This window comes from Sturnira hondurensis, unplaced genomic scaffold (assembly GCF_014824575.4).
Source record: "Sturnira hondurensis isolate 20B ecotype Veracruz unplaced genomic scaffold, ASM1482457v3 Scaffold0003213, whole genome shotgun sequence".
NCBI classification, from domain to species: Eukaryota; Metazoa; Chordata; class Mammalia; order Chiroptera; family Phyllostomidae; genus Sturnira; species Sturnira hondurensis.
The window spans coordinates 1,440,466-1,464,617 of NW_028075844.1; the positions used below are offsets into that span (position 1 = coordinate 1,440,466).

General features: G+C 50.3%; 1 protein-coding gene across 2 annotated transcripts; it reads left to right on the forward strand.

The window, feature by feature from the left end:
* The first annotated feature begins 2,341 nt into the window (after window positions 1-2,341).
* Window positions 2,342-22,363, forward strand: MAN2B1 (mannosidase alpha class 2B member 1). Of its 2 annotated transcripts, none has more exons than XM_037041921.1 (24): window positions 2,342-2,535; window positions 3,287-3,389; window positions 3,636-3,809; window positions 4,174-4,367; window positions 4,995-5,127; window positions 5,400-5,545; window positions 6,362-6,478; window positions 14,468-14,553; window positions 14,630-14,750; window positions 14,821-14,899; window positions 15,104-15,213; window positions 15,547-15,654; window positions 15,931-16,047; window positions 16,691-16,900; window positions 17,661-17,758; window positions 17,841-17,958; window positions 19,384-19,502; window positions 19,593-19,694; window positions 19,889-19,976; window positions 20,142-20,222; window positions 20,594-20,821; window positions 21,288-21,443; window positions 21,545-21,647; window positions 22,146-22,363. In XM_037041921.1, exons 1-24 carry the CDS (start codon window positions 2,404-2,406, stop codon window positions 22,253-22,255), a joined length of 3,033 nt encoding a protein of 1,010 aa, XP_036897816.1. In that variant the 5' UTR covers window positions 2,342-2,403; the 3' UTR covers window positions 22,256-22,363. The 2 variants fall into 2 exon arrangements, with proteins under 2 accessions (XP_036897816.1, XP_036897817.1); XM_037041922.1 differs by having other exon boundaries at window positions 14,471-14,553.
* The last annotated feature ends 1,789 nt before the right edge of the window (window positions 22,364-24,152 follow it).

Below are 24,152 nucleotides of genomic sequence, written 5' to 3' on the forward strand. Positions count from 1 at the left end.
AGGGCACATGCCTGGGTTGTGGGCCAGGTCCCTGGTAGGGGGCACATGAGAGGCAACCACACACTTATGTTTCTCTCCCTCTCACCTACCTTTCCCTTCTGTCTAAAAATAAATAAATAGAATATTTTAAGAATACACTTTAGCAACTGAACCACCAGTAGACACTGCAGATAGTGCACTGAAAGATGTGAAAAGATGATAGTGCCCTAATAGGATAGCACATAGCTAAGGAGGCAGGGCTGGGCTGCCTTTTAAATACAATTAGTTACTGAATGCAGGTTCTGTCTCCCCTGTAACCCATAGGCAGCTGGGTTGGTGGAATGGAAAAATGGTGTCCTAAGCAGATAAAATTACTGATTGGAAAACCTACTGTGACCAGGTATACAAAGGTGTTTTTCCAAGTGTTAATATACTGAAATGACCAACCTGTGGGGTCTGTTGCTCCAGATGCCAGGCTAGGAATGCAAATGAGGCACCCAATATGGTAAAAGTGTGACAAACAAAGGAGACAGAATAAGTCCTGAGTCTTGCCATGGACCAGTGGACCATGATACTGAGAGCACCAGGCTCTATTGTCCCTGAAGCACAGAACATTTACCGGAATCTGTGATGGGCTGTTATGCTGGGATGGTTCTGGTACTTTATGTCTCTAGTAGGGGAGGAACTGCTCATTTTCCTGTAGGACCTGTTATCCTGATGTAAGTCAAGACCCATGGAGACAGGCTCTGTGTGGATTGGTACATGCACCCTTGAAAGAGGGGAAAAGGTAGGGGTCCTGATCTAATATACCCTTCCCTTTGTTCACCTCCTTAGTACCAGAGAGCACCACTTCTTCCTGACCAACAATTGTGATTTACACAGCCTGGCCAGTTCCCAACACCACAGCTACATTAACACCTAAAGATCAGACTATCTATGTAATTCTCATAAATCTCCTGATTCAGGTCCCTACTAAATACCTGTCTTTCTGACCTTAGACTTTCTGCTGTTCCTGTAGCATCCAGTTACAGGGGTGTGTGTGTGTGTATGTGTGTGTGTATGGGATGGGGGCTATGCCATCATCCAAACTGAATGTTGTGTTCTTATACCAGATGAATCTACTAGTATTTCTTCATTGTTAGCACATATGAAAACTCAAGTAAATGCCTTATATGACCCAGCCCCAAGCCTAAGTGACTTATTAACTCATTGGTTTGGGTCCTGCGGGGTAGGGAGGAAGCGTGATGGAAAAAGTTGTCAGTCATATTTGGACTGCTTCTCTTGTCTCTTGTATGTGTCTGTACTGTTGTTGCAGACTGTGTTTCCAGTGAGGTCAGTTTGCAACTAAGAGAGCTACCTTCCTGCTACTGAAGCCCCTCACTGACCACTCAGGGTGCCTCAGGGAAGAGGAGGTCATGAGAGAGTGTGGAGGAGAGACTGTTCCATGATGTGACCTCTGCTGGACCTGAGAGCTGGACCTGGGCCAGAATGTGGAAATTGAGTACTGCAAACCTCTCTTGGAGACTGATTGTACTTGATGTTCATTCTGACATAAATCAGTACCCTTCCCTTCGTTGCCTCCTGCTATGGGCTGGTTTTGGGAACCAGTTGTCCTAAACTGTTCAAGCCTGTGAAGTAATTTCCATATCTGGTAGCATTCATATAGTACATTCATGTAGTAGTATCCATGATGTTCCCCCCTTTAAGCTATATAACTATTTGGTATCTGCCAAGCAACGCAGGAATCCATTTTCTCTTGCTGACGCCCAAGACATACCTCCTATGTAAGTTACCCTTAATCTCCATCAGTCACCACCTTGAAGTAGCCAGTTTTTTTTTCCTTTGGTCTTTTCCTGCTCTCCTATTATGGAGTTAGATTTTTAGATTTGGGCTTTTTCCTGGGTCTGCGTGTACAAACACGGAGAATTCTCCCAGTCAGGCTGGGTGCCTCCCACCCCCAGCACTCCAAGGGAAGTTCCTTTCCCCAACGTCTCAATCCCCATTGCACTGGACAGGACCCCCATTAACCCCTGCTCCTAGCCAGGTGAGGCTCCTCCAGGACCCTAGCCTTGAAAGTTAATGGAACACCTTAGGACCATGCACTCATTCTACCTTCTAGGCCAACCCGGCACCAGAAGGAAAATCTGAGCCCTCTCCGCTTATGGGGACAAAGGGGTACTACAAGTCCACGCGTAGGCAGCGACGCGTTAAAGGCTCCTCTGGCCAAACCAGCAGCCGGAAGGTGGAAAAAAGGCCCGTGCCCCCAAGGCCTCAGTCCCTCTACCAGCGGAGCTGCGTCCTAGCCCCGCCCCCATAAGCGCCCATTGGCCAGGCTGGGTTCTGGAGGCGGGCCCTTTACCCGGCCATAGTCTGGCGGAGAACCCCCCTGGAGGCAGTAGTGGTGGCTGTGGTGGTAGCGGGGCTATGGGAGTCGACGCGTGGCCTTCTAGAGTCCGCGCTGGCGGCCGCTGGGGTGCAGTGGGGCCACCGATGCCACCTCTTTCTTTACTATTTTTGTTTTTAGCTGCACCTAGTGCTCGGGCCGCGGGATACGAGGTGAGCGGCGGGGCCCGGGAGCGGAAATGTCCACGAATCAGAGAGAATCCCTGAGTAGGGTCCGGAGGGGTGGGTGAGTCTATTCTGTGGGTGCCTAGTGAATGGTTGCTGATAATGACGGCGTGGTCTGAGTACATGCTTGGCGTGAGTGAGAGGTCTGGCTCTGTGCGTCTCTGTGAGAATGGGGCTGCCTGTACCTGCCTCCTTGCTTCTCCGGGTCGGCTTGCCTGGACTTTGCATGCATTGAACTGAGTGATTGAGTCCGTGTATGTGTGTGTGTGGGGGTGGTGGTGGTGGCAGGGGAGAGATGGTGCTGGGTGAGAACTGGAACTCTGGAGTCAGCTGGCCTGGAGTTCGAGCCTGCCTCCTCCACTTCCTGGCTCTGTGGGCCAGTCACTACACTTCTTTGATCTCAGTGTTCTCATCTGAAAACTGGAGATAATATTATCCCCATCCTGCAAGGTGGCTGTTTGGTGCTTACAAATACTTAATAAACATTAGCTACTACTGTTATTATTTTCCCAGGGTGTGAATGAGAGTGGCCCTGAGGAGTTGTACCACTAGGGAATTGTATCTGTGAGCACAACTGTGTGTGTTTCCTCCCTGGAAGGGCCTGGCCTTACTTCTCTGAGTTACTCACCTCTAGATCCAGTTACCTTATGCCCCCCATCCCCACTCCCACCTCAGCCTGTCTCTTAACCTTGGGATAAGGGACAGGGTGTGTGAGTGTGCATTTGGGGTATCTGTGCAGACATGCCCCACGGTGCGGCCGGACATGCTCAACATTCACCTGGTGGCCCACACACATGATGATGTGGGCTGGCTCAAGACAGTGGACCAGTACTTTTATGGCAGTGAGTAGAGGGTGGGGACTGGTGCCTGGGACTCCCATGACTCCTCTGAGCCCTTCAAATCCTTTCTGGGTCCTGGATATTAGGGTGGGGGCTATGCCCAGCTAGTGAATGGTTGCTGATATGATAGCGTGGTCTGAGTGCATGCTTGGTGTCAGTGAGAGGTCTGGCTCTGCCTGAGAATGGGGCTGTCTAGGAATGTTCCCCTTGGCTTGCTGATCCTTGATTACCTGACTCCTGTGCCCACAGTTTATAATAGCGTTCAACATGCAGGCGTTCAGTATATCCTAGACTCTGTCATCTCTTCCCTGCTGGCGGAGCCCACCCGCCGCTTTGTCTATGTGGAGATGGCCTTCTTCTCCCGTTGGTGGCATCAACAGACAAATGCAACACAGGATGTCGTGCGGGACCTGGTGCGCCAGGGTAAGCTTCCCCAAGGAAGTGAAAAGAGGAAGCCCAGTTTAACTACTGTTTCTGCTACTGTGGCTTGTGAGATTTTATCATTCTATGTGCAGACTGAATGTGCATGTGACTCTGCCTGCCTGGAATTTCCCTTTATTTGTAGAACTCTTATGCATCCTATGAGGCTCCACCTCCAGTGGATCCTTTGGGAAGCCTGGCATGCAGGGGGCCCTCTGCTCTGTATCTGGGTACCCTGGCTTGGGAGAGACCCCTCTTCTCCTTTCAGGCCTGGGCATGTAGGCAGATCTTCTCATGCCATGCATTGCCAGCCCCAGCCCCACTCCTGGTCCTGACAACCTACCCAGATTTTGCCCCTCTGGCACAGGGCGCCTGGAGTTTGCTAATGGTGGCTGGGTGATGAATGATGAGGCGGCCACCCACTATGGAGCCATCATAGACCAGATGACACTAGGGTTGCGCTTCCTGGAGGACACCTTTGGCAGTGATGGGCGCCCCCGTGTGGCCTGGCACATCGACCCCTTCGGCCATTCTCGAGAGCAGGCCTCACTGTTTGCACAGGTGCTTTTCCCACTTCCCTTGCACCCACCCCTTCACTCACTTTGACTCCTTGCCCAGCCCCTCAAGCCCAACCATTCTCTGCAAGCTCACACGTATCAGGCCCTGTTCCCTGTCTCTCTGACCTCTTGAGACCCTGCCCTTGGAGACCTACTCCTTTTCTGCTCTGGCCTTGACCCCTCTCTGCCATAGCCCAGGCTGACCAGCCCCCTGCAGCTGGTGACTCCTCCTATCCTGATGCTGCCCCATTTGCTAGAATTTTAGCTCCTCTGCAAGCTGGGTAGCGTGTGGAGGCCTGCCCTGCTTTGCAAGCACTTCTTGACTACTGCCATGACCCCTTCAGTGCTCAGCCTGCAAAAGGGAGAAGGTCTCCTTGAGTCAGGTTCCCTTTCTGGAAGGTGGAGGTGGGTTCTATCGTTACACCCACTCCCTTTCAGCTTTCCTAGGGTGCATTCTGACCCTTCCCTAAGTTTCCAAATGCGCTGGAGGCCTCCCGGGTTTCAGACCTACTTTTTCTCTTTGCTTTGACCCACACCTCTCATGCTGAGGCAGCTGGCAGGTGGTGGTGAGAGGGCTGGGCACTTAGTCATCCCACCCTTTTTCCTACTCCTCATTCTGCCCCACTCCCAGATGGGTTTTGATGGCTTCTTCTTCGGGCGCCTGGATTATCAAGATAAGTGGGTGCGGCAGAAGAATCTAGAGATGGAGCAGGTGTGGCGGGCCAGTGCCAGCCTGAAGCCCCCAGCTGCTGACCTCTTCACCAGTAAGGGGGTAGATAGGTGGGGGCAGGTCAGCCCCAAAGGCATGTGACCTGTGCAGTCACTGAGGGCCCCACGCTTGGAAGAGCCCTGGGCTTGGTTTTACTCTCTGCTGTCATCATCTTGAAATTTTTAATAATTTATGACTAAGGGCCCAGCGTTTGCACTTTACACAAGGCCCCTGAAAATTCTGCAGTCTGACTTGGGTGGGGTGTGGCAAGCTTTGACGGGACAGGTCTGGAGCACTGGGCCACCCTGAGCCCGGTGTGGCCCACAGGTGTGCTTCCCAACATTTACAACCCACCGGAGCATCTTTGCTGGGACGTCCTGTGTGCTGACAAGCCCATCGTGGAGGATCCCCGCAGCCCCGAGTACAATGCCGAACAACTGGTCAATTACTTCCTAGATTTAGCTTCAGCCCAGGTAACCCCAGTGCCCAGACCTGGAAGACTGGGTATATAATGCATTAGACCCTTCCCACAGCCTAGGGACTGATTCCCTGACACACTTCCTCATACCCTTCGAGGAAGGTAATATTCCATTCACCCTCGCCATGCTCTCCCTCTGGATGTGTGTGTTCCTGATTAGAAGTGTGTGGGCCCTTCACCACTGCACACACTCGCCATGGCATGAGATAGCAGGGTGCGCTGCTTCAGTGCTCTCATCTGTGTCGCAGGCCTGAGAGAATGACTCAATAACTTGTGGCTATTTTTTAAAAGCATTTTACTTATTTATTTTTAGAGAAGGGAAGGGAGGGAGAGGAACATCTGTGCTTGAGAGAAACATTGATTGGTTGCCTCTTGCATGCCCCCCACTGAGGACCTGGCCCACAAACCAGGCATGTGCCCTGGCTGGGAATCGAACCAGTGACCTTTTGGCTCGTAGGCCACGCTCAATCTGCTGAGCCACACCAGCCAGGACACCTGTGGCTATTTTAAAAAATTAGTTTTAGAGAGCGAGAAAGGGAGAGAGAAAAACATTTTGTTATTACACTTATTTATGCATTCATTGTTGATCCATGTATGTCCTGACTGAGGATCAAACCTGCAACTTTGGTATATTGGGATGATACTCTAATCAACTTGTGGCTATTTTTACTCATGTCCTTATGGTCCCATGTCACACACTTCCACACACCTCTGTCGCCATGCCATTGTGCACCCACACTTAACCACATGTATACAAAGACACGGGCGGCCAGGACACTCTGGCCTGAGGACACCCCCATTCTGTCTGCAGGGCCAACTCTACCGCACCAACCACATCGTGATGACCATGGGTTCAGACTTCCAATATGAGAATGCCAATATATGGTTCAAGAACCTTGATAAGCTTATTCGGTTGGTCAATGCCCAGGTGAGTGTGCCCCCACTCTGGTGTACATGCATGCTTGTATCCCTAGGCCTTTGGTCAGATGAGTAGCTATGGGTGCTCTCTTAGTTTTCTTTTGCTCCTATGATTAAATAAACACCATAAATTTATTGGCTCAAAACAACAGAGATACATTATCTTATAGTTCTTTAGGTCAGAAGTCTGACATAGGTCTCACTATGCTAAAATTGAGGTTCAGCAGTGCTGCATTCCTTCTGGAAGCTTTAGGGGAAAGTTTCCGGGCCTTGTTCATTCTCCAGAGGCCACCCATGTTGCCTGGCTCATAGCGCCCTTCCTCCATCTTCAGAGTCTGATCCTGCTTCTGTCATCACATCTCTTTCCTTCACTTTCACTTCTTCCCCATCCCTCTTCTATTGTTAAAGACTTTTGTGATTACATTGGGGTCACCCAGATAATCCAGGACAATCTCTGTTTTAAGATCATCTGATTAGCAACTTTAATTGCTACTGCAAACCTAATTTCTGTTTGCCTTGTTGCAGGTTGCATGTATTAGGACCTGGACATTTTTGGATGGCCATAATTGTGCCTAGCATGAATGTGTTGGTGTGGCCCTTGTGAGTGGCGTGTGGCTGTGTGGGCAGGCAGTCATTGTCCCATCGGCACAGAACCTTTTTGCCCCTCTTCCATTTAAGGTGTCCCTTCTCTTCACTTCCATCCGCAGAATTGTCTACCAGCATAATCTCCATGTCTTCACCTTCCACTCACTCCCTGCGTTGCTGTTTCACCAGAACAGCTCTCAGTAACATCACCAAGGGTCTATAGCAGACACTTCTCAGTCCTCCCATTCCTCTTAGGGGCCTGAACACCCTGATCACTTCCTCCTGCAAGTACCATGTTCCTAGGCTGCCAGGATGTCACACCTTCTTAGTTTTGCTCCTGCAACTGATGGCTCCTTCGCCTACTCCATTCTATGGAAATGGGAATCTCTCAGTTCAAATCCTGGTTCTGCCACTTGTTGGCTGTGTGACCTTGAGAAATGTTTAGCACTCAGTGCCTCAGTTTTTTTTTTTTTTTTGGCTCCTCAGACTTTTTAAAAAATTTTAAAAATATATTTCATTGATTATACCATTACAGTTGTTCTATTCCCCCCTTCATTCCCCTCCACCCGCACACTCCCTCCCCCACCATTCTCCCCCCCTTAGTTTATAACCACATGTCTCAAGTTCTTTAGATTCTATATTTCCCCCACTATTCTCGCCCTCCCCCCTATTTTCTACCTACCGTCTATGCTATTTTCTGTGCCTTCTCCCCCCTTCTCCTACTCCCACTCCCCTATTGCTAACCCTCCATGTGCTCTTCATTTCTATGGTTCCACTCCTGATCTAGCTGTCCTCTTGGTTTGCTTTTGTTTTAGGTGTGGTTGTTAATAGCTGTGTGTTTGCTGTCCTTTCACTGTTAATATTTTTCATCTTCTTTTTCTTATATAAGTCCCTTTAGCATTTCATATAATAAGGGCTTGGTGATGATGAACTCCTTGAACTTGACCTTATCTGAGAAGCACTTTATCTGTCCTTCCATTCTAAATGAAAGTTTTGCTGGATAAAGCAATCTTGGCTGTAGGTCTTTGGATTTCATGACTTGGAATACTTCTTTCCAGCCCCTTCTTGCCTGTAAGGTCTCTTTTGAGAAATCCGCTGACAGTCTGATGGGTACTCCTTTGTAGGTGACTGTCCCCTTATCCCTTGCTGCTTCTAGGATTCTCTCCTTCATTTTAGTCTTGGCTAATGTAATTATGATGTGCCTTGGTGTGTTCCTTCTTGGGTCCAACTTCTTTGGGACTCTCTGAGCTTCCTGGATTTCCTGGAAGTCTATTTCCTTTGCCAGACTGGGGAAGTTCTCCTTTATTATTTGTTCAAATAAGTTTTCCACTCGTGGCTGTTTCTTTCCCCCTTCTGGTACCCCTATAATCCGGATGTTGGAACGTTTAAAGATGTCCTGGAGGTTCCTAAGCCTCTCCTCATTTTTTTGAATTCTCATTTCTTCATTCCTTTCTGGTGGGATGTTTTGTTCTTCCTTCTGGTCCATTCCATTGATTTGAGTCCCAGTTTCCTTTCCATCACTATTGGTTTCCTGTGCATCTCCCTTCATTTCAATTAGTTTAGCCTTCATATGTTCCTCTAATTTGTGACTATAATCTACCAGTTCTGTGAGCATCCTGATAAACGGTGTCTTGAATTGTGCTTCTGAGAGGCTGGCAATTTCTTGGTCGCTGAGAGTTATCGGCTCTGGGACTTTGAGTTCTTGCGCCATCTTTTGGGCTGTTCGTGCCTGTTCCGTAGCAGGATCTGAGCCCTAAGGTGTTCACTAGAGCAGGGCAACTCAGTCGCTGGGTTGTGCCGTTGTATGTGGGGGCGGGGTCAAAGAGGAACTATGGTGTCTCGTCTGCCGCCTGCCACTGCGGCCCCCACCGGCACCGCAGCCGGCACCGTCACCAGTCCCACGCATTTCGTTCCATTGCACGGGAATGTGCCACCGCCGTCAGCCCTCCACCACTGGGTTTGCCCCCTGGGGCCTGCGTGATCCATCTCACTGTGCGCGAAAGTGCGACTGCGGTCAGTCTGCCCCACACCCCGACTGGTTCCGGGCTACTTGCGTGCCTAAGTCCGGGGATCTGTCCTGCCCGACCCAGCTCCACTGCTGGCTCCGCCCCTCTTACTGTCCCCGTTGAATGGTTAGTTGTTGTCGGACTTCCGTATAAATCAGTTTTCTGATCTTTGGGTGTGTCTTTGTTCTCCAAACCTTTGTTGTATTCAAACTTGGCTGTGGGAGAAGGCACAGTATTTCCACCTATGCCTCCATCTTGGCGGAAGTCTGCCTCAGTTTTCTTATCCAGAAAATGGGCATAATGATGGTTCTCACCTGATAGGGCTCTGAATGAGAGTTTAATGATTTCATTTACACAGATCTGTTACAACAGAGCTAGGTAAATAATATGTTTTTTGGTTATTATTATTTTTAAAAGTATGTTTTATTAATTATGCTATTACAGTTGTCCCATTTTTTTCTCCCTTTTATTCCCCTCTGCTCTGCACCCCTCATCCCACCAGCATTCCCCCTGCACCCTCATCCCTTAGTTCATGTCCGTGGGTCATACACATATCAGTTCTTTGGCTTTTCCATTTCCCATGCTAGTCTTAAACTCCCCCTGTCTATTTTCTACCTACCATTTATGCTTCTTATTCCCTGTACCTTTTCCCTGATTCTCCCCGCTCTCCCTCCCTTCTGATAACCCTCCATGTGATGTCCACATCTGTGATTCTGTTCCTGTTCTAGTTGTTTGCTCAGTTTGTTTTTGTTTTCAGTTTCAGTTGTTGATAGTTGTGAGTTTGTTGTTATTTTACTGTTCATACTTTTTATCTTCTATTTCTTAGATAAGTCCCTTTAACATTGTGTATAATAAGGGCTTAGTGATAATGAACTCCTTTAACTTGACCTTGTCTGGGAAGCACTTTATCTGCCCTTCCATTCTAAATGGTAGCTTTGCTGGATAGAATAGTCTTGGATATAGGTCCTTGCTTTTCATGACTTTGAATACTTCTTTCCAGCCCCTTCTTGCCTTCAAGGTTTCTTTTGAGAAATCAGCTGATAGTCTTATGGGAACTCCTTTGTAGGTAACTCTTAACTCTCTTCTTCTCATTTGCTGCTTTTAAGATTCTCTCTTTATCTTTAATCTTGGGTAATACAAGTATGATGTGTCTTGTGTTTCTTTGGAATTCTCTGAGCTTTCTGGACTTGCATGCCTGTTTCTTTCCTCAGATTGGGAAAGTTCTCCTTCATTATTTTTTAAAATAAGTTTTTGGACTTCCACCAAGATGGAGGCGTAGGTGGAAACACTGTGCCTTCTCCCACAACCAAGTTTGAATACAACAAAGGTTTAGTAAACAAAGACATAGCCAAAGAACAGAAAATTGAACTATACAGAAGTCCGACAACAATGAATCATTCAACCTGGACCGGTAAGAGGGGCGGAGCCAGCAGGGGAGCAGGGTTGGGCAGGAAGGATCCTCCGACCCACGTGCGCAGGCAGCTGGAGTAGCAGCGCGGACCCAGTGAGGGTGTGGGGCAGACTGACCGCAGTCACACATTCGCGTGCAGATAAATCAGCAGAGTGAGCAGTGAGCAGACAGACCACGCAGGCCCCGGTGGGCGAATCCAGCAGCGGAGGGCTGACCATGGTTGCACATTTGCTCGCAGTGGGATGGAACGCGTGGGGCGGCAGCGGCGGCGGGAGGCGGCAGACGGGACCACCATTGCTCCTCTTTGACCCTGCCCCCATGTACAGAGTCAAAACCCAGCGACCGAGTTGCCCCACTCTGGTGAACGCCTAGGGCTCCGCGCCTCATACAGAACAGGCACAAACAGTCCAAAATATGGCTCAAGAAGAACTCAAAGCCCCAGAGCCGATAACTCTAAGCGAAAAAGAAATAGCGAACCTTGCCCTGGCTGGTGTAGCTCAGTGGATTGAGCATGGGTCTGCGAACCACATGATTGCAGTTCGATTCCTAGTCAGGGCACATGCCTGGGTTGCAGGCCAGTTCCCAGCAGGTGACTCACGAGAGGCAACCATACATTGATATTTCTCTCCTTCCCTTCCCCTCTAAAGTTAAATAAATAAAATCTTTAATAAAAAAAAAAGAAATAGCGAACCCCTCAGATGCACAGTTCAAAACACTGGTGATCAGGATGCTCACAGAACTGGTCAATTTTAGTCGCAAATTAGAGGAACAAATGAAGGCTAAACTAATTGAAATGAAGGGAAATGCACAGGAAACCAATAGTGATGGAAAGGAAACTGGGACTCAAATCAATGGAATGGACCAGAAGGAAGAACAAAACATCCGACCAGAAAGGAATGAAGAAATGAGAATTCAAAAACATGAGGAGAGGCTTAGGAACCTCCAGGACATCTTTAAACATTCCAACATCCAAATTATAGGGGTACCAGAAGGGGGAAAGAAACAGCCACGAGTGGAAAACTTATTTGAACAAATAATAAAGGAGAACTTCCCCAGTCTGGCAAAGGAAATAGACTTCCAGGAAATCCAGGAAGCTCAGAGAGTCCCAAAGAAGTTGGACCCAAGAAGGAACACACCAAGGCACATCATAATTACATTAGCCAAGACCAAAATGAAGGAGAGAATCCTAGAAGCAGCAAGGGATAAGGGGACAGTCACCTACAAAGGAGTACCCATCAGACTGTCAGCGGATTTCTCAAAAGAGACCTTACAGGCAAGAAGGGGCTGGAAAGAAGTATTCCAAGTCATGAAATCCAAAGACCTACAGCCAAGATTGCTTTATCCAGCAAAACTTTCATTTAGAATGGAAGGACAGATAAAGTGCTTCTCAGATAAGGTCAAGTTCAAGGAGTTCATCATCACCAAGCCCTTATTATATGAAATGCTAAAGGGACTTATATAAGAAAAAGAAGATGAAAAATATGAACAGTGAAAGGACAGCAAACACACAGCTATTAACAACCACACCTAAAACAAAAGCAAACCAAGAGGACAGCTAGATCAGGAGTGGAACCATAGAAATGAAGAGCACATGGAGGGTTAGCAATAGGGGAGTGGGAGGAGGAGAAGGGGGGGAGAAGGCACAGAAAATAGCATAGACGGTAGGTAGAAAATAGGGGGGAGGGCGAGAATAGTGGGGGAAATATAGAATCTAAAGAACTTGAGACGTGGTCATAAACTAAAGGGGGGGAATGGTGGGGGAGGGGGTGTTCAGGGTGGAGGGGAATGAAGGGGGGGAATAGAACAACTGTAATGATATAATCAATAATATATATATAAGTTTTTAAATTTTTGCTGTTCCTCTTCTGGCACCCCTATGTTTTGGATATTGGAACTTTTAAAGTTGTCCTGGAGGTTCCTATGCTTCTCCTCACTTTTTTTTAAAAGACTTTATTCATTTTTAGAGATAGGGGAAGGGAAAGAGAAAAAGAGGGAGAGAAACATCAATGTGTGGTTGCCTCTTGCACACCCCCCACTGAGGACCTGGTCCACAACCTAGGCATGTGCCCTGACTGGGAATTGGACTGGCGACCCTTTGGTTTGCAGGATGGTACTCAGTCCACTGAGCTACACCAGCCAGGGCTATTTTTAAAAAAAAATTTTATTTCTTCATTCTATTCTGGTTGAATGTTTATTTCTTCCTTTTGCTCCAGATCATTGATTTGAGTTCTGGTTTCCTTCCCTTCACTTGTTGGTTCTCTGTATATTTTTCTTTATTTCTCTTTATATAGCCTTCACTTTTTCTTCTATTTTGCAACCATACTCCACCATTTCTGTGAGCATCTTGATTACCAGTGTTTTGAACTCTGCATCTGATATGTTGGCTTTCTTTTTATCATTTAGTTCTTTTTCTGGAGTTTTGATCTGTTCTCTCATTTGGAGCATATTTCTTTGTCTTAGAGCAGCTGTTACATTGTAAGGGGAGGAGGCTTAGGTATTGGCCAGGGTGGCATAACTCAGGTTGCTGTGTTGTGGCGCTGTATGTTGGGGAGAGGTCAGAAAAGGGAACAATTCTGTTTGTTCCCTCTTGCCAGCTTTTAGTCACTTTCTCTGCTACTCACAAGCAAATTGGGCCCTCTGGTGCTCATTCCTGGGTGGGTGGTTTCATGTACAATCTAGGACCCTGCAGGCCTTTCTGATGAACTCTCCTGTGAGGCTGGGAGTTTTTCCCACTGCTGCAATCCCCACAGGTTTTTACAGCCAGAGGTTTTGAGGTTTACTCTTCCTGTGCTTCCTGGAACTCTGGGTTGCACAGTCTGTCTCATTCCCCATTTGTTCCTCCTGGTTTATCCTTATGCAAATGTGGGACCACCAGCTGCCGTCTCGCCCACCTGGTCCTCCAACCTCCGCCTTGCCATGCATCCTTTCTGCTCTGGCTGCCTGTCTCTGCCCCTTTTACCAGTCTGGATGAATGTTTCTTCTTTAACCCCTTGGTTGTTGGACTCTTATACAGTTTGATTTTGGGTCAGTTCTGGTTGTTTTTTGTTTTTAAATTTGTTGTTGTCCTTCTTTTGGTTGTATGAGGAAGTAAAGTGTATTTGACTATGCCTCCATTTTGGCCGGAAGTCTATTAATAGTACTCTTTGGGGCTGAAAGCATTCTGCTTCTCAGATACCAGCTGCAATGTCTCCTCCTCCAGGAACCCTGCCAGTGGAGCTCTTGCTCTTCCTCTGTAGTCGTACCAGTCTTCACAAGTGCCTGTCATATCAGGCTGAGTGTAACCAACTGACTATCTGTTCAGTTTCTCTTCTGCACTTGGCTGTGAGTTCCATGATAGTGGGGCTGGCCTCTGGTTCTAGATTACTTCAGTAATCCGAGCATGTTGAAGAATCCAGTGATTGTTGAATGAATACAATGCATCTGTAGGTCTGTGTGTGTAACTGCATATATGACTGTGTGTAGAGAAGTGTAGATGTGTGTGCACATAAAGGCATGTGGTCCCATGCACTTCCCTTCATTCACTTAAGTGAGTGAATGAGCACGTACTGTGTACCAGGCACTGGTATAAACATCCTTTTCTCATGGAAGAGGTCACCTTCTTGTTCTTCTGCCTCCCTGGGTTGAAAGTGAGCCTTTATTTAGTATAACAATTGTGTTATTTGGCAGTAACCTGACAGTGCTGAGAAATGATTATTCCTGCCCTATATGTTGTACTTAGTTTTTCCACAAAAGTTTTTAATAGTAAAATTGAAATGATTTAAAAAGTTTAGTAAAATTTCAGATTTACTCTTATATCACTGAAATTCTTTGCAGGCTGGTAATATTTAGGTTTGGCCAAAATACATTTTCACATTGGTTATTGGTTTGCACACAAAATGTGAATTAAGAGAATATGAATCCACTGGATACATAAATGTGCATATGAGTTTCACACCTTTGAGCCCAGCACCAGGAAGTTGCAGACCCCGAGGGCTCACACATGCACACCTTCCCCCAGCAGCAGGCCAACGGGAGCCGTGTGAATGTTCTCTACTCTACTCCAGCCTGTTACCTCTGGGAGCTGAACAAGGCCAACCTCACCTGGTATTTAGGGGCCTGGGGAGCTTGGGAGGGTTGGCATGCCCTGTGGGTAGTGACCCTGCCCTCAATGCCTCTGCAGGTCGGTGAAACAGGACGACTTCTTCCCATATGCAGATGGCCCCCACCAGTTCTGGACTGGCTTCTTTTCCAGCAGGCCAGCCCTCAAACGCTACGAACGCCTCAGCTATAACTTCCTGCAGGTAAGTGGGCACTTGTCTCTAAGGGGGGACCTGACAGGCCCCATGCCTCAACATACTCCCTGCCCACAAGGTATGCAACCAGCTGGAAGCACTGGCGGGTCCGGCAGCCAACGTGGGACCCTATGGCTCTGGAGACAGTGCACCCCTCAGTAGGTGTCTGGCTGATGAGCGGGTTGGGGGTGGGGCTCAAGCTGGACACCAGACCGTAGTCATATCCTTGAGTCCATTCAGAAAGCCCCGAAGAACCCTGCCCACCCTGCATAATGAGCTTTCACATTTCCCTGGGGTTGGGGCTCAGAATCCTGCAGAGACTCCACTTGGCTCACCACTTGATCACTTCCATCTGTCTGCAGACGAGGCAATGGCTGTGCTTCAGCACCACGATGCAGTCAGTGGGACCTCCAAGCAACATGTAGCAGATGACTACGCACGCCAGCTGGCAGCAGGCTGGGGACCCTGCGAGGTATTTGTGGCAGGGCCTGGGGCCAAAGGGCGGAGACAGGAATGGGGCAGCAGGTTTGCACTCAAAATGTGAATTAAGAGAATATAAACCCACTGGATGCATAAATGTGTGTATGAGTTTTAAAATTTCTGTTAAGAGGTTGTGGAGGTGGGGCCTGGAATGAGAGGGGCGGAGGCTGGAATGGCACAAGGCCTGGAAGGCCTAGAGAGGGTGGGGGAGTGGAGGCTGTAAGGAGCAGGGCCAGAAAGGGCTGGTGGGGCTGGCCTGGGTCGGGAGGGGAGACTACGTGGTGGGCTTGCAGAGCAGACACATGCCCCCTTGCCTCCTTCCCAGGTTCTCCTGAGTAATGCGCTGGCACGGCTCAGCGGCTCCAAGGAGAAGTTCACTTTCTGCCGCAACCTCAATATCAGCCTGTGTCCACTCAGCCAGACTGCAAAGAGCGTAAGCCACTCCTGGGTCAGGGTTGGGTGGGGTGGCGGTGGGTGGGTGGGTGGGTGGGGCAGGTCCCTTGAGCCTTGGAAAGGTGAAGAGGAGGTGGAGCTGGTAGCAGAATTGTTTTGGTGGATCCCTCTGGGCCTGATTACAGGGGTCTCAGTGAAGCTGGTGTGGGACGAGACCAAACGAGGGCTTGGATCACCCAGGGTAGTTGTTGTCCATTGTGGGTAGGCTTGGAGAAGGCCTCTGTAACTCATGCCCACTCTCATCCTCCTGCCACAGTTCCAGGTGACCATTTATAACCCCTTGGGGCGGAAAGTAGATTGGATGGTGCGGCTTCCGGTCAGCAAACACATTTTCCTTGTGAAGGACCCCAGTGGCACAGTGGTGCCCAGCGATGTGAGCCTGTTTGATGAGTATTCCTCCTATGAATACGCTCCTCACATGACTGCCTCTCCTTATGGGCATTTCTCCCTCACGGGTGCCTTCGTGGTTACCTGCCCCTCCGTGAATAACTCCTGCCCAGTACTTTTTTTTTCTCCTCTGAATCTACCCTCTCTGTCCCTTAACATAACACCTCCCAAGAACGTTTCCCCCCCCGTGAGTATCTATCTCTGTTTTTAGTATCTCCCCATGAAATATTTTCCTCTTTATGAATATCCTCCTCATTCTTGAAGGCCTCTTCCCATGAACCTCTTCCTTCCCCCCAAATCTTGCCTTTCCCTCATACTCTTGTCTCAGAGATCCCTTCCCCCACTGATTTCCTCACTTCTTCCCCTTCCACCTTCTCTCTAGCCTCCCAGTGGGTTTTTTCCTACCTGAGGAATCTTCTCGGAAGTCATTTTTTTTCTTTTTTGTTTTCTCTTTTCTGCAATCTTTAACTCAGAATTTCTGTCCCCTCCATACCCCCACCTACCCAACACCTAAATTTCTTCTTCCCGTCCTGGCACTCCTTCCCTCCTGGAGTGTTACCCTTTCTGTACGTGCGCCTCTACAGGTGCACGCAGAGTCTTGACTCAGTTTCCCTTCTCCCTTACCTGAGGTGGTGGTGATGCCCGGCTCAGACAGGCAGGAGCTGCTTTTCTCAGCCTCAGTGCCTGCCCTTGGCTTCAGTATCTACTCAGTAACCCAGGTGCCTGGCCAGAGCCCACAGGCTCTCATCTACCAGCCCAGACCCCAGAAGTCCTCGTCCCGCATCAAGTCCTCATCTCGCATCAAGCCCTCCTCCCGTGTCTTGACCATTCAAAACGAGGTGAGACCCCATTCAGGTTCCCTTTCCTGCCCTGGTGACAAATTTGGGGTGTCATGGTGAGCTGCACCGACTCTGGGTCAGTGGGTCTTGGGTTCATGGTCTAGTGTCACCAGCTACCCCATTGTGTGCTCTTGCTTTGAGTCCTAATATCCTCTCCTGAGGCTGTCGTGAGGGCCTAGTGGGTTCATGGGTGTCGTTTGACAGGTATATCAAAGCTGATGGTGGTAGGGGCTTGCAAATTAAGTGAAAGTGTGTCAAAGACTTCAGGAAGGGAGCGATGTGGCCATTTGGAAGATATTTGGAGGAAGAGGAATTCAGGCAGGCAGGCAGGGAGCAACAGCAGACACAAAAAGCTCTAAAAGAAATTAAAATTTATACATTTCTATGGGTCTTTAAAAGTCTTGTGGACCCTGGCACTGTGATTCCTGTCAGTTGCACAAGCAGCCCTGGACCCCCAGACCAGCTGAAGACGACTTAGGGGGTCACAGTGCATTCGGGTGGCTATGGGGAGGGAACAGCCTGGGGAGACCAGGAAGGGGTCAGCAGCACTAGTCCTGGAAGGCCTTGGAGGTGGTGAGAAGTGTTCAGACTGAGGATAAGGTAGAAGGTGGAGCTGCTTGGATTTGCCAGTAGGGTCAGGGGTGAGGAGAGAGAGAGGAGGGAAGGGTGATTCTAGGGTTTACTCCTGAGTCTCAGGAAGGAGGCTGCCCTTGGCTGAAGGGATGGTCATTAACATCTGCCCCCCCCCTTTTATGCCCAGCACATCCGGGCTAGGTTTGACCCTGACACAGGGCTCCTGGTGGAGATAAAGAACCTGGACCAGGACCTCCTGTTGCCTGTTCGCCAAGCCTTCTACTGGTGAGGGAGGACCACCAGGCCAGGGAGGAGGTGGGAACAGAGCTGGGGTTACTTACCTGACGTTCACCTAATCCGGCCACAGGTACAACGCCAGTATAGGCAACAGCCTAAGCACCCAGGCCTCAGGTGCCTACATCTTCAGACCCAACCAACAGGAACCACTGCTCGTGAGCCACTGGGCTCAAATCCGCCTGGTGAAGGTCTGGGGCCAGGAATGATGAGTGGGCGTTGTGGGCTGTGTGGAACCTGGGAGGGTGGTGTACGGTGTGTGGGATGGGGCTGGGGGTTGGGGAAGGATTTACGTCTCCATCAGATCAGAGGGCTAAGATCTGAGGGGAAGACTTGAGGACCTTCCCACAGGCTGATTTTTATCAGCTCTGTATTATATGGCATACAAAGGCATTCACATCTGCTGTTGGTGTCAGCATTATGCTTAGCTTTTGAAACTGGTAGGTCATTCTCACTTGGCTCATGAATGGGGAGAACCCGGTGGAGCTACTTGAAGAGTTCATCAGGGATCTGTGCTAGGGTGGGATTACATCTGGGGTGTGTATTGGAGAGTTCACACTTGGATAGCACTTGGGGGATTCTCGGTTAGGGAGGTTATCTGTGCAAGCATCTGATTGGGAACGGTGTCACGCTTGCAGGGTTTCCTGGGGCAGCTTCTTGACATTTCCTCTTAGGATGGGAATGAGGCAGGTAATGGTAAGACTCACCATTTTAAAAAAGAAAGATTTATTTACTTATTTTTAGAGAGAAAGGAAGGGAGAGAGAAAAAGAGGGAGAGAAACATCAGTGTGAGAGAGAAACATTATCGGTTGCCTCTCATATGTGGGGACCTGACTGGGGACCAAACCTGCAATCCAGGCATGTGCCCTGACTCAGAATCAAACGGGCAAACTTTTGGTTTGTGGGACCATGCCCCACCCATTGAGCTGCACCAGTCAGGGCGTAAGACTCACCTTGGACATGACTCCTGTTGTGGTGAATGTCTGTATTCCAGGGTTAGAATATAGTTTTACTGCTGTAAAAGAGCTACCTGAATTAACTGTCTAAAGATAGGTTCTTTCCATGGAACAGAAAGTTTGGCTGGGCCGTCCAGGGTAGGTAAGGTGGTTCCACAGTGATCCAGGTCCCTCCTATTTTATTGCTCTGCCTTCCTCAACATTCAGCTTCTACCTCATGACCCAAGATGGCTGCTCAAGCTCCAGCCATCATTTTTGCATTCAAGCTAGAGGGAAAGGGGCAAGAAATGTTCATACCACTTTGATCACTTTCCAATCAGCAGACCATAGTTATACAGCTACTAATAGCCTCAGGGAAGACTGGAGGATACAGTCTTTATTCAAGGTAGCCATATGTCCAGCTAGAATCCTATTCTAAGGAGGGAAGATGGGGTAGTGGTGGGTACCAAGCATGTACGCCACATTCAGGAATTATGTAGCAATGACCGGTGGGATGTATGGGCATCACACCTAAGCAGGTGGGGGAGGTAGGCAGTGCTCTCATACTATCACTGGGGTTGACCCTGATCTAGGCCTTTGTGAGGTTCACAGCAGGGGAGCACATTTGTAGGGTTCACTTCTACTCAGGTGTGGGCTCACACCTGCCCAATGTGCCTGCAGACGGCCTTGGTGCAGGAGGTGCACCAGAACTTCTCAGCCTGGTGTTCCCAGGTGGTTCGTCTGTACCCAGGACAGCGGCACCTGGAGCTGGAGTGGACAGTGGGACCAATACCTGTGGGGTGAGTGGCACAGGCTGGGACTAAGAGAAGGGGACCAGGGCAGAGTGGAGGTAAGCTAGGCTCACAGCCTTGCTATTCCTTCAATTACAGTGATAACTGGGGGAAGGAAGTCATCAGTCGTTTCGACACTCCACTGGAGACAAAAAGGGTCTTCTTCACTGACAGTAATGGCCGGGAGATCCTAGAGAGGAGGTAGGGGTGACTGGGAGCACTGAGGGGTGGTTTGTAGTGTGTTGGGGCTCATGGGTGGGAGGGCCATCTGCTGATTCTGTAAGTGTGTGAGGGAGAGGATGAAGCGAGAGTGAGGAGTGTGACCTGGGAAAGGGGAGCTGGGGAAGTGGAGCCAGAGCCTGGGCCTGACTGAATCCTACCTCTTCCCTCCCCAGGTGGAATTATCGACCCACCTGGGAGCTGAACCAGACTGAGCCAGTGGCAGGAAACTACTATCCAGTCAACAGCCGCATTTATATTACGGTACCCCCACCCCCGCTCCCCATCTCTTCTCAAAGTAGGGGGTCACCCCTCATCCTTCGCCTCTCCCAAGTGTCCTTGGCAGTGTCCACTATCCCCTGTGGGGCCTGCCTGGGGGCTGTGGCTGGCTGGCAGTGTGTTTCCTTACTCTCACCCCTTCCCCTCCAGGATGGAAATGTGCAGCTGACCGTGCTGACTGACCGTTCCCAGGGGGGCAGCAGCCTGAGAGATGGCTCGATAGAGCTCATGGTGAGTGGTCTGAGCTTCATCTAAGCTAGAGTTCTCCCACCAGTTCCACTCTGGCCTCCTGCTGGACATTGAAGCCAATTTCTGTTCCAGTTCTCTGCTAGGTGCACCCCTCTGGGGTCCTACTAAGCTGAGACTTTCGTTCCTGTGTGAGAAGTTTATTCCATGCCTTTTATCCAGTTCCTACCCAGGCACCCCCTCCAGGTCCTGACCTGCTCTGTCTAGGCTTTCCTTAGGTCCTTACCTCCCTTGTCCTAGTCCTCTGCTAGATAGGACCCGCATTTCTGTTGGGGTCCCTCTTAAAGTTTCCACAATTTCTGGCTCCAAAATTGTCCAGAGGGGTCCTCACCCTCTCCTGACCTCTCGCGCCGCAGGTGCACCGAAGGCTGCTGAGAGACGATGAACGTGGAGTCGGGGAGCCGCTGCTGGAGAAGGGGTTGGGGTTGTGGGTGCGAGGGCGCCACCTCGTGCTGCTGGATAAGGCCCGGACCGCTGCTGTCGGGCACCGGCTGCAGGCTGAAAAGGAACTCTTGGCCCCGCAAGTGGTGCTGGCCCTGGATGGTGGCATCCCCTACCACCCGAAGGTAGCCCCGCGCAAGCAGGTGAGGGGCGCGGGCCGGCAGAGAGGAGGGGCCGGCAGAGAGGAGCGAGTGAAACTGGAGGCGGGGTTCTCTAGGCTTAGTCGGGACTCAATTCACTCCCGGCTCGTCCTGGGGAGGCCATTATCTAGCTAGCTTCCTGTCGTGGCTCGGACCTGTCCTACTTGGACAGAATCCCCAGACTCTGGCCCCCTCCGCCCCGACTTTCCTCACCTCGGCCCCGCCCCTCACCTCTCCGTGCTTCGTGCTTCGTTCCCATCCTAGCTGGGGTCTCCGGCTGCACCAGTTTGGACCCACCCAACCCAGCACTGCCCCATCTCATCACTGGCTCAGCTCTCTCCTTCCTGGCTGAGCCTGTCCGCCCAGGTTAAGTCCCATCCCCATGACCTCCCCTCATGTCAGGTCTTCACCTTCAGAACTCGGCTCAGCCCCGCCCTATCTCCCTGGCTCCCTGGCTCCCTTTTCGCAGTTCTCAGGACTCCGCCGGGAGCTGCCTCCCAATGTACACCTGCTCACACTGGCGCGTTGGGACCGTAAAATGCTGCTGCTGCGCTTGGAACACCAGTTTGCCATAGGGGAGGACAAGGGCGGCAACTTGAGTTCTCCGGTTACCTTGGACTTGAGGGTGAGAAGGCCCGAGGTGGGACGGAAATAGGAGAAAATCTAGAGAGGGGAGAGGGGAAAGCCCGCTTTGACACCAGTCATGCCCCGTCCACTGTCCCACAGGACCTGTTCTCTACCTTCACCATCATCGACCTTAAGGAGACCACGCTGGCTGCTAACCAGCTTCAGGCCAGTGCCTCCAGGCTCCAGTGGATGGCAAGCACGGGTGGGTGCTTGCCCCTCCCTGTGGCTGGGACCTGGGGGGGGTGTGGGAGGTGCTGCAGTGTGGGCCAGGACCCAGGTCCTGCTCCAGGGTTTGGGCAGTATTCAAATCCAGGTTAGGGGTTTGAGTCTTAAGTAGGTTCAGCAAACTAGTGGTGACTCTTGGGTGTCTGAGGTTGGCTTGCAGTCCTAAGAACAAGATTTGAATCTCTGTCAGTGTCTAGTTCAGGTGGAGTGGAGTTGTTCATCAACCTTGGGGTTGGCTTGACAGTCCTTGCGATGGGGCTTGAGGGTGTGAGGGCAGTGGCCAGGCATTGGGAGGGATTTTGGGAGCTGGGAGTGATATCCAGGCCCTGGGAAGCAGTTGAAGAATCTGGTAGTGAGGCCCTAGGAACAGATGGCTGTTCCTACGGCTGTGTCCAGGCCCAGGGGAGGGAGCGTGGGGTGAGGGAGTGAGGTGGAGGAAGTTTGCACCTCTCACTCTTCCCCTGCACCTCCCCAGGCCCCACACTCAAGCGCTTTCCCTCCCGGCTGGACCCTGCCAGCATCACACTGCAGCCCATGGAAATCCGCACATTCCTGGCCTCTGTGCAATGGAAAGAGGACAGCTAGACCTGCTGGGGGCAGGCTGCCCCCTTTCCAGTCTGATTCCCTTGTCCTTTTGCTGCTGCTGCCACCAGTGAAGGCCATTAAAATGCCACTAAGCCTTGGGTCAAGGTGTGACTGAGTGTGGGTATTTTTTTTGAGGGTGATAGAATTTATTAACCAGAAAGGTCTGCAAACTTTAGCTGACCCATGACCTGAGGCCTTGCAGAGAGGTCAGTTGCTGCCTGAATCCTTACACCAGACTCTGCTGTCCCAGGATTCTGAGAGGTCCTGGGGGAGGAAGTAGGTTCAGAGGTAGGTCCCAAAGCCAGGCCTGGGATGGATAGGTGGAGAGAACCTGGCCATGCTCTTGTTTTGGTGCGCCCTGGGGTCAGCTTTGGAAGGAGACCTTTGGATGGGATTTGAAGTTTGGAATCAGAAGGAAGTGACTTCAAAGCACCTTTGAAGGTGCTTTGAGGCCTAAGAGGGGTGTGGTTCACTTGTGGTCAAGGGTTTGGAGTTTAATTGGTGAGGGGAGTTTAACTGGGGAGGGTCAGGGCTCAGTTGGAAAGGGGAGGGCTGACCAATGAGGAGATGGGGTGGGCCCAGGGGCAGGCCCCACAGCCATCTCAGAAAATATTTCCAGGTGGAGGGCGTGAATAGTTGACTAGGAACCTCTGGGGAGTGTACCCTGGCCCTGGATGAAGTCAGTGATGGGACCTGGGTACCAGATGTGCTTTTGAAAATTTTTCTAAGTCTTGATCTAAAGAGATGGACCAGAGAGATCCAAGGAGGGCACTCCATGTAGTTGCTATCCTGCATGGGGTCCAGTTGTTGGGGGCACCACCTGAAAACTTTTTAAAGTTTACCTCCAGAAGGGGGAGCAGAGGAGCCCACCAAGGTTGGCCTCAGCATTTGTGCCAGGGTTGTTGCTGTCTTGCATTGGGCCCACAGAAACTGCTTAGAAGTGCTCGTCTGGTGGCAGGTATCAGGGTGGGATGGGCTGTGTGCCCTGGGGGTGGTATCTTGGGCCAATTGTAAGTACAGCACTTTAGACTTATCTGAGTCCTCTTCCAAAAGTGGGCACTGTCCTAGGCTGTCCAAGGGGACGATGAAGGTTGCCCTGGGTTCTTTGTCCTGCATGAGGCTTGATGGCTGGATACACCCCTGTATACTTCTCTTTTTTTTGGTGATGGGGCTGGCACAAGCTAGCCAGAGAGACTCAGGGCGAACACCAGGGTGAGGCTGTAGTTCTGCATGGGTCCCCGTATTGAACCCACCTGGTGGTGCCTCCTGGAAATGTGTCCATGTCCCCATCTGAAGGAGAGGCATTGGCCTAGTCTGGACAGGTAGACCCATGGAGGGTGCCATGGGCTCAGGTGCTGTCACTTTTGGGTCCTAGTTATTGGGGGCACCTTCTGCAGAATTTCTATGACTTTCTGTGGAGACCAGGGCTGAACTGTAGTTGCTGGATGTGTTCCCTGCCCCCCTGTTTTTTTTACTGGTTTCCCTCTGGAGGAGGCAACAGGCTCTAGCCGCCAGGGAAGAGTAGGAAGATGATTCTCAGCCCTGCCATGGTCACATGTGGGCTTTATGTGGCACATGTGCCTCCGGAAAGTGTTTCCAGCTCACTGTTTAGAGGGAGGCAGTGGCCAGGCAGGCTAGGGACTACTGTGGAGGGACTACTGTGGAGGGTCCAGCTACAGTCCTGTGTGGGGCTGGGTCAACAGATGTACTTCTCAAAAATATTTTGTTTTGACTCTCTTGAATTGTTTATTACATAATAATTTTACAAACTTATATTAGCAGTAATGATGGAGATGGAAAGTATTGCGACTTCTCCAAGGTAAAAATCACTAATGGTGTGGTGGGACTCGTGGCCCTTGCCAAGGCCATGGCCTGCAGATGGCAGCTCTCTCATCTG

Coding starts and splice junctions, on each gene's coding strand:
- MAN2B1 (XM_037041921.1), top strand. CDS start 2,404: ATGGGAGTCGACGCGTGGCCTTCTAGAGTCCGCGCTGGCGGCCGCTGG. Junction 14,554..14,629: donor AACAAGGCCAACCTCACCTG/GTATTTAGGGGC, acceptor ATGCCTCTGCAG/GTCGGTGAAACAGGACGACT. Junction 21,444..21,544: donor CGGTTACCTTGGACTTGAGG/GTGAGAAGGCCC, acceptor ACTGTCCCACAG/GACCTGTTCTCTACCTTCAC.